The sequence below is a fragment of the Bubalus kerabau genome, chromosome 9 (genome assembly GCF_029407905.1).
Source record: "Bubalus kerabau isolate K-KA32 ecotype Philippines breed swamp buffalo chromosome 9, PCC_UOA_SB_1v2, whole genome shotgun sequence".
Lineage (NCBI taxonomy): Eukaryota > Metazoa > Chordata > Mammalia > Artiodactyla > Bovidae > Bubalus > Bubalus kerabau.
Window position 1 is genome coordinate 84,611,186 of NC_073632.1, and position 10,022 is coordinate 84,621,207.

The 10,022-nt window shown below is 40.5% G+C and overlaps 1 protein-coding gene across 1 annotated transcript; it reads right to left on the reverse strand.

The window, feature by feature from the left end:
* Positions 1-413: 413 nt before the first annotated feature.
* LOC129659917 (transmembrane protein 14C-like) lies at positions 414-689 on the reverse strand. Its single transcript, XM_055591440.1, has one exon. It carries the CDS (start codon positions 687-689, stop codon positions 414-416), a length of 276 nt encoding a protein of 91 aa, XP_055447415.1.
* Between the last annotated feature and the right edge of the window lie 9,333 nt (positions 690-10,022).

Consider the following 10,022-nt stretch of genomic DNA (forward strand, 5'->3'; position numbering starts at 1 on the left):
CAGATATCCTAAATCTCATTAAAAGATCCTTTTCACACTATTCGTTGAGTAGGGCATTGAGCTTTGGGGGTTGAGTAGGGCACAGAGCTTTGGATGCCCCACCGGTGACACCCTAACATTCTATCCCTAGAGATTTTACCTAGAGATACAGAAAGAACAGATAACACCAACATACAAGAATCAAATTGTACGAGGGTATAATAGGAAGGAACTCTTGTGTTACATTCTACCCACCTCCTTAGGGTTGTCATGATAATGACTGATTTTTTTTCTCTGCAAAGTTCAGTGCTGTTTTCTTGTCTTTGTTTTAAGTAAAATGTCAGAGTATGTGAAATGGCTATACTTATTTATCTTAATAATAAAAATAGTGGAAGTTTACAAATTCTTCATGAGTCCAAGCTGGGCCATAACTATTACTGATGGAGTTTACAAAAGGCACTAACTCCAAGTTTGGCGACCATCAGCAAACTGGCACAGTGGTTCCAGAAGTAACTAGGAAAAGCGAAATGTTCTCGATCCTGAGACAGCTGATAGGTACCCAGGCCCACTAGGCCACTGCAGAGGAGCCCAGCAGCCAGGGACAGGACACTGCCTGCTTTTGCATAGCCAGTGATCCCACCAGGGGCAACCAGTGCTGCATAGTCGAAGTCAATCCAATGTAAAGGCACCAGTGGGCTGGAGTCCTGCATTGTTCTCTTTCGCTTCGTTGGAACAGAATTTTATACTAGGCCTGCACCTCCTTCCCGAAGGTCTGCATGGGCCGACACCTGTCCTTTAACTTTGTTAAAGTGTTGTCTTAAAAAAAAATAATAATAATTAATCCAACTTTTACAAATGTTCATTTATTTGTGGCTGTACTGGGTCTCGTTGCTGTGCACGGGATTGCTCTGGTTGTGGCCAGCGGGGGCTGCTTTCTCTTTGTGGTGTACAGGCGTCTCGTTGCAGGGGCTTCTCTTGTAGCAGAGCACTGGCTCTAGGGCAGGCGGGCTTCAGTAGTTTCCGCTCACGGGCTCTCGAGCGCAGGGTCAGCAGTTGTGGTGCATGTGGCCCCTCAGCATGTGGGATCTTCCTGCACCAGGGATTGAACTGGCATTCTTTGCATTGCAAGGCAGATTCTTAACCACTGGACCACCAGGGAAGCCCTTAAACTGGGTTTTGATGTACAGAAGTTGCCATTCCATTTCTTAAAGACAGATTATTTCATATTAATGATTTCTTAAAGGTGTTTAGAGTTTTTCTTACATACATAGAATCAAAAACACATTTTAGAATTCTTTTTTTTTCCCATAGGCATCTATTTTCCAGCACAATCTATTATTATATGTTAGAATAGCAGTGTTCCCATGGACAGATTTGGGAGACACTTCTCTAAAAAAGAGGAAAGGACAGTGGGCTTTTGAGGGCAGGGACCTGATGGGAAGAGAGCTGAGGAAGAGAGAACACTGTTCTCTCATTGTTTTATGTGGGAAAGTTTGCCTCTGCCATCGTGAGTTCACAGCCATTCAAAAAGTCTTGACTGACTTATACAATGGCTAAATTTATCCTTCCCACGAAAGTCTTGCTTTTTTCAAAACATCTGACTAGGCTGACATTATTTCACATGTTACTCTGCCAAGAAGGTTCATAGGTCCTGGGGAACTTCTTTCCTGAAATATATTATTGGGAATTTTATATACCTAACTTCATATTTGAAAGATTTAGTGTAGCTGTAATACTCTAATTATTCTAAAAACTTTAACCTTCTGTAACTGAAGTGATGGGATTCAGTCAGTTATTTTCATTTTAGTTTACCTAAATTCCTGATGATTATCAATTGATCATTAAATGCCTAAACTCCAGTGTGACTGAGGAGACTTTGAGCCCCAGTTGTCAAGGGAACATTCATCCTTATCAAGTTTGATCCTTTAAAGATAGAAACAGTAAGAGGCTACATGTAACTCAATTCTGAGCCCCTCCTTCTCTCTCCATTACAGTCTCAGGTAGACAACGTTGATAATTCAAATGACGTTTAACTTCTTCCTATTCCTTATTCTTTTGACTTCTATTTATCTTAACACATTTCTCAATTGTAGATTAGGAGTTAATAGTAAGGTTGTCTAGGCATGGTTAGGTGAATAATAAATATAACATAGCAACAAAAACTATGTCATTAAACATAAACTAACTTAACTTCAATAGAGACCACTACATCTTCAAATATCATTATTATTCACAATGCTTCAATGAAAGGAATTACTGGATAATTGTTAAATAACCAAACTAAGACAATTAGTAAGAGAAATTACTAAAGTGAAAGTGAAGTTGCTCAGTCGTGTCCGACTCTTTGCGACCCATGGACTGTAGCCCACCAGGCTCCTCTATCCATGGGATTCTCCAGGCAAGAATACTGGAGTAGGTTGCCATTTCCTTCCCCAGGGGATCTTCCCAACCCAGGGATCGAACCCAGTTCTCCAACATTGCAAGCAGACGCTTTAACCTCTGAGCCACCAGGGAAGCCCGAAATTACTAAGGGCATAAGAAAAACAAACTAGACATAATTTTAAAACACTGAACTTAAATGCCAGTAGCTCCATATGTATATATAGGAAAAATAATTTTGTTGTAATTAATGAACACAAAAGACAATGGTTTGGTTTGTTTCACTACAAAATACTTGTTTTGATATTTTATTAGTCTTGTAAACCTGTCTCTTTTATGTAATAAAATTGCATCAGTTATTTTCCTCTGCTGATAGATTTAGCTACTGAGATTTATTATAGATCATAAAAAGATTTAAACTGTAAAGTTAATTTTAATACTACAGCATTTCCTACTCCAGGAACCTGTCTAGATTTTTAAAATTTTTCTTCATCATGTCCTAAGGATGACTGTTCTCTTTTTTTCATCCTATCTTACAACTTGCTGTCAGCCTCTTGGCCAGTCTAGACTGGAAGAATAGTAAGGGCACTCCTATAACCCAGAGAGGTTAAGTGATAACTGGGAGGAATGGTGACGCTCCTGTGAAGAATATAATGGAATGTCTTAGACGTGAGAATTCTTTAAATAGCACCACCTTAAGGAAATCTCCCACTGATAATGAAAAATTTAATAATCTTAGGAGTCCGATGGGGACATCCCTGGTGGCTCAGACAGTAAAGAATCTGCCTGCTGTGCAGGAGACCCAGGTTCAATCCCTGGTGGGGAAGATCCCTTGAGAATAGAATGGCTACCCACTCCAGTATTCTTGCCTGGAGAATTCCATGGACAGAGGAGCCTGGAAAATTCCAAGGACAGAGGAACCTGGGGGGGCTATAGTCCATTGGGTTGCAAAGAGTGGGACATGACTGAGTGACTAACACTTCCACTTTCACTTTTAGGAGTCAGATGAATTACCATTAGGCTCAAAAACATTGTTTCTTTTTTCAGACCCTCCTAAATGAGTCAATCTTGCAAAATTAGAAAACAAAACTAAAAGTATTTACTATGAAAATACAGATTCCTTTCCTTTCTGTGTAGCATCCTCTTCTAGTAATGAATAGAAACAATGACATTTATTAATATCATTAAGGCTACACAATACATTTATAAGTGATATCAAGATTTAGAATAGCAAAGTATGGGAAAGGGGAGAAAGTCAAGGTTTGATAAGAAAAGGTATGAATCTGGGAGTTTATGGAGAACAGGGGAGCCTGGCTTGCTGCAGTGCATAGGATCGTGAAGAGTCGGACATGACTTAGAGACTGAACAACAATAACATAAATAAACAAACAAATAAAGTATGCAGAAGAAAAGGAGAACAAAATTTTTGGTAGCTCTGACTGCTAAGTAAGGTCACAAATACAAGATACTATGACTAAAGTTTTTCTTTTTGCTCTGGAAATCACAACTATTATCTCAGTGTTTTAAAAAGCTGTGCTATGTAGTGCTTTAATAGCATTACAGCTTAAAGGAACTATCAGGAGATTTTCCCTTTTTAGAGTTGGTAAAATAAATCCCCAGCCATAGTGCTTGTTATTTGAGGAAAACGGCGAGATCCTGATACCTTCTTTCGGTCTAGTGTAGACTGCTCTCCTTCCTGGTCTGAAGCTTACACTATTAGAGTCACACCCTTTGTTTACATAATGCACACGGGTCACTGGCCCAGAGGATGCAATTGCACCCAAGGATGGTGAAAACCCTTGCCCTCCTTAGCATGGATTCTCTTGTCAGATCACATCCCCAACTTCTTTCAGGCAGTAACTTAGACTCTAGTGAAAGTCACCCAGTCGTGTCTGACTCTTGCGACCCCATGGACTGTAGCCCGCAAGGTTCCTCTGTCCATGGGATTCTCCAGGCAAGAATACTGGAGTGGGTTGCCATATTGGCAAATGAAGAAGATAAAATCTTATTCCTTTAGGAGCTCATTGTCTAGCAGAAAATAATATACAAATATAATGCAACATGATACATTTTCTGCTATAGTTGACAGAAGTTGAAAAGAATAATAAATAAATAGTCAAATATAATAAATAAAGATTGAAAAGAATAATAATCAGCATTACCTAGAATGTGGGGAAACAGAGCACTGAAACATGATTGCTAGAAGTTCAAATTAATAAGTATTCTGGAGGGCATTTTAGTATTATGTATCAAAAGCATTTTTAAAAACTAAGAAAAAGTGAATACCATTTACCTTAGCAGCTCCACAGCTCAGGACTTAACCTAAGGAAATCCTCAGACAGATTTGCAAGGATGTTTGTACAAATATCCAGAGAGAGTAGCATTTGTTGTAATAGTGAAAATGCTACAGTTTCCAGTAAGAGGTGGTGATTAGTTAAATGAATTTTGCTACATCCATATAACAGATTATCACCACCATTAAGAATGCTATATCTATAACATTATCTATAACTAATAGCATTTTCACTATTACAACAAATGCTACTCTCTCTGGATATTTGTACAAACATCCTTGCAAATTTGTCTGGGCAGGAGGAGAAGGGGACGCCAGAGGATGAGATGGCTGGATGGCATCACTGACTCGATGGACGTGAGTCTGAGTGAACTCCGGGAGTTGGTGATGGACAGGGAGGCCTGGCGTGCTGCGATTCATGGGGTCGCAAAGAGTCGGACACGACTGAGTGACTGATCTGATCTGATCTGATCTGAGAGAGAGAGAGAGTAGAAAATATGCATTTGATATATTTTTGAGTGAAAAATAGGTTATAAAGCATAATAGATACGATGAAGATGGCATATAACTTCTTCCTCTCCAAAACTTATAACCCCTGTCTAATCATGAGAAAAACATCAGATAAATTCCAATAGTAAGGCATCCTTCAATACACTGACCTACTTCACAGCTGTCAAGGTCATCAAAACAAGGAAAGTCCAAGAAACTGTCAAAACCAAGAGGGGCCTAAGTAGTGTGTTAGTCACTCAGTCATGTCTGACTCTTTGCAGCCCCACGTACTGTAGCCCACCAAACTCTTCTGTCCATGGAATTCTCCAGGCAAGAATACTGGAGTGGGTTGCCACGCCCTCCTCCAGGGGATCTTCCTGACCCACGGATCAAATCTTCATCTCTTAGGTCTCCTGCTTTGTCAGGCAGGTTCTTACCACTAACGCCACCTGGGGAACCTAAGTATTTTACATGTATACACACACAGATATATTATATATATAAATTGTCTTTCTTATATTAGCTTCATCTTTCATGCCTAGTTAGCTGCTTCTTTTCCCCCCATGCCTACCCCATGCTCCCAAAGCATTCCATTCCTATCTCTCTCTTAGCATTATATTTATAGTGTGGCATTGTGACCACTTGCTTAAAATCCCACAACCTCCAGTTTGACAGGAGTTCCTGTAGACTCTGTGCCCTACTTTACACTATATTTCAGAGAGGTAGAAAATCCTTAATAAATATTTAGTGAGTGAACAACAATATTTCCACATGACAAAGTAGGAAGAAATCACGAAAGGCAGCAATCCATGGCAGATATGTTTCTCTAAGAAGAAAAAGAAGAAACTAAGAACTGAATGATTAGTAGGATGAAAGGAAAGACAGACCTAAAGCTCAGGCAGAGGCAGTGGTGGGGGCCTCTTCAGGAAAAATCACTCGACAGTTTTGAATGGAATGACCTGGGGTGCTAATACATCAATCTTAATATGCTACTACATATACAACATACAAGTTCTACACACATCAATATGGAACAGAATCTAAGATATACTGTGAAGTAAAAAGAGAAAGTGACAGAACAGTGTGTATATCCTAAGTGTGTGTATGAATACATGTGTGTACACACATATATACACATTCATATACCACACACGTGTGTGATGAGACCAATAACAAGGCTGTGTAGAAGAGAGAGCTCCTTTTCATCATAAACTTTTATTACCTTTTATTTTAATATCACATACATGCATTAATCTACTCAAAATTTATTTTAGAGGGATCTACAAAGTGAAATTTTGGATTATATTTCTAAGTGAACTTTTAAAAAAGGAAGCCATATGCAGCAAGGAAAAAAATGTCTGGAATAGGATATACTAAAACGTTAATGGCATACCCATTGTCTGTGGTAATTTTTTATTTTCTCCTTCTCTAGTCTTTTTTGTCTCAGTCTCCTAGTTTTGCCAGTTCCGTTTTTCCCAAGGCTCACTCCTTACAAGTGTTCCCTCTCTAGATTCTCTTGGTGATCTCATCAGGTTTCATGGCTGTAGGTACCATGTATGTAATGGACAAATATATACATCCAGGCTAGATCAGAGCTCCAGAATTAAATATACAACTGTTTCCTCAGCATTGCCACCTGAATGCCTAAAACATCAACTAATGTGTAACATATCTCCAAATGAACTTCCTGCCCTCCCTGGCCGCCAACATACAAGTCATGCTATCTTAGTCTATGGCAAATCCTTCCTTGCAGTTGCTCAGACCAAAAACTAGACTCATCTTCCCACATCCCATATCCAATCTCTCAGTAAACCTTGTTATTTTCACCTCCAGGAATGTATCTAGGTTTTGACCACTTCTCACCTCCTTCCAGCTGCCCTCCTGGTCCAGGCACCGTCTCCTCTCACGTGGATCACCTGGATGGTCTCCAGATTGGTCTCCCTGCTCCTCCCCTCCACTCCCACAGTCTCCCCCGAGGTGGTGATCTATCCACATGAAGGCCAGATCATGTCACTCCTCTTTTCAAAACTCCCCAGATGCTTCCATCTCTCAAAGGGAAGTAGTCCAAACCATAAAAACAGGTCACTGGGTCCCACATGATCCGTCACTCCTTCCGATGCTCCCATCCACAAAGTTTTATCTCTCTCACTTCACCACTTGCCCTTTCCTGTGCTCACCCCTCTTAACCCAGCTCAACCCCCTTACTGGTCTTCTTTACACACCAAGCCTGCTCCTACCTCTGCCACGGCGCTGTTCCTTCCTCTGCTCTTATCCCAGGTGTTCTCATGACTCACCCTCTCCCTTTCTTCAAGTCTTTGCTCAAAACTCACTCGCTTAATTAGTCCTTCCCTTGTGTACCTCCCTACCCAAAATTGCAACTGCCCATCCATTAACCTATACCCCTTTCCCAGGGCTATTTTTCCCCATAATACTCATCCTTCCTATTCTATAGAAGTGATTTGGTTATTAGGGTTATTTTTACAATCTGTCATGTCTACATTTGAGTACAAGCTCCATGAGAATGGGGACTTTTGTCTGTATTGTTCACTGAGCCTAGAAAAATATTTGTAAATACAAGTTGAATGCACAAGCTTGTATTACTTGCATAATAAGGAATGATTTAAAAATAAAAGTTACTATAATGAGTGAAGGCTACCACTGTCTACTTATTCATAATTTGAAAATTTTGGGGGGGTGTTACATTGTATTTTGCTCTGAAAAGATCTTTCCATTCTTGTTGTCTTAGGAAAGAATATTTTATTTTTAAAGAAATGTTTTAAAATATTTTTTTTCTTATTTCTCAGGGCTAACGTAGAAAAAGGCTTTATTTTATTTTCACCATGGGGGGAAAAAGTAATCCATTTTTTTTCAGTGGTTGCATTTTCTACGCAGGCAGCACTGCAGAGGAAAGGGCAACAGCAATCAGGGCTAAACAACAGGGTTTTACCCTGTCTCCACCACACACTCACTTGCTTCCAAACAAGGACCTTAACCTCTCCTGAACCTCCTTTTCCACATCTGTAAAATGGGAATGATACTTATGTCATAGAGTTGTGAAGATTAAATGGGGTCACAGCTAATATTTGCTGGGTGCTTACATCACAGAGTGGGTAATATCATGCCTGTTTCCCCAGCTTAGGAAACAGGGGCCAAAGGTTATCCAACTAGTCAGGTAGTAAGGTCAGAGGCCCTGAATGGTAAGTCTGGGATTCTTTCCGCTCCTCTCTCCTATCTCTTATCTCTTTGGGAGAGGATAAACGGTGGAAAGAGCATCTAAAGATGACTAAGTGGGGGCTGGAGTTTAACTCTTCCCTTGGCACCCGAGAGACTGTTGCCTTGAGCAATGTCCTTTGGGAAGTGCACCATGGATATGACTGGGTCATGCATGAACCACGTCAGGCTATCACAAATCTGGAGGAGTTACATAGAATTAGCAATAATCCAGGGCAGCATCTCTTCCTCTTCTTTCTTGTTTCAGGTAGATAATTATACAAAGTTAAATTCTTCTACTTTTGATTTTTCTTTTTGAATCTCAGTTATTTCCACTCCAGAAATTTCTTCTTCACACATTTGCTCTTTAATCTTCTTTCACCTTTTATTAACTCCTATCCAGTTACCTCAGGTAAATCTTCTCCTTACAGATATTCTTTATTGCACCTATAAACCCAAAACAGCTATGTTCAGGTTGGTAAGCATAAAAAGAGTATTCAAAATACAACTAAGTTAAGGAAAAGAACAGCCCTTCACTTTGAACTGTTCCAGGCTCAGTGAACAATATGGTGTACTATCCCAGATGGCGATCAGATACTCACTTCAGCATCTTCTCTTACGATCCACTGGCCTCTGTATTCACATCAACGTAGCTGTGGTGAACAGGGCTTAATGCAGCCGTGGGTGGGCCCAAGTCCCAGTTCTAGTTGGCAGCTGTGTGACTTTGGGCAGTTACTTAACCCTCACCCCGCTTTCCTCATCTGTAATGTGTGCGCTAAGTCACTTCAGTTGTGTCCTACTCTTTGTGACCCTATGGACTGTGGCCACCAGGCTCCTCTGTCCAAGGAATTCTCAAGGCAAGAATACTGGAGTCGGTTGCCATTTCCTTCTCCAGGATCTGTAATGTGGGATCATAACAAAATCTACCACCTAGGATTACTATGGAGAAGGCAATGGCACCCCACTCCAGTACTCTTGCCTGGAAAATCCTATGGACAGAGGAGCCTGGTAGGCTGCAGTCCATGGGGTCGCTGAGGGTCAGACACGACTGAGCGACTTCACTTTCACTTTTCACTTTCATGCATTGGAGAAGGAAATGGCAACCCACTCCAGTGTTTTTGTCTGGAGAATCCCAGGGACGGGGGAGCCTGGTGGGCTGCCATCTATGGGGTCGCACAGAGTCGGACACGACTGAAGTGACTTAGCAACAGCAGGATTACTATGAGGATTAAATGGGTTAATTCATTTAAATCACTTAGAATGGCTTCTGGGACAGAGCAAGGGCAAAACAAACACGTTAACAGATTTCCTCAAATATGAATATTCAATATTAAATTTTTTCTATATTTATTACTCTTTAAAATATTATTATTATGAAAATGAAAGTGTGAAAGTGTTAGTTGCTCAGCCGTGTCCGAGTGTTTGCAACCCCATGGACTGTAGCCCACCAGGCTACTGTGTCCATGGAATTTTCCAGGTAAGAGTACTAAAGTGGGTTGCCATTCCCTTCTCCAAGGGGTCTTCCCAACCCAGGGATCAAACCTGGGTCTTCTGCACTGCAGGCAGATTCTTCATCATCTGAGCCACCAGGGAAGCCCCAACTATTATCATAACCACTCTTAAAAAAAAAAAAAATTTTTAAACTACAAATACAGTTAGTTGTTCAGTCACG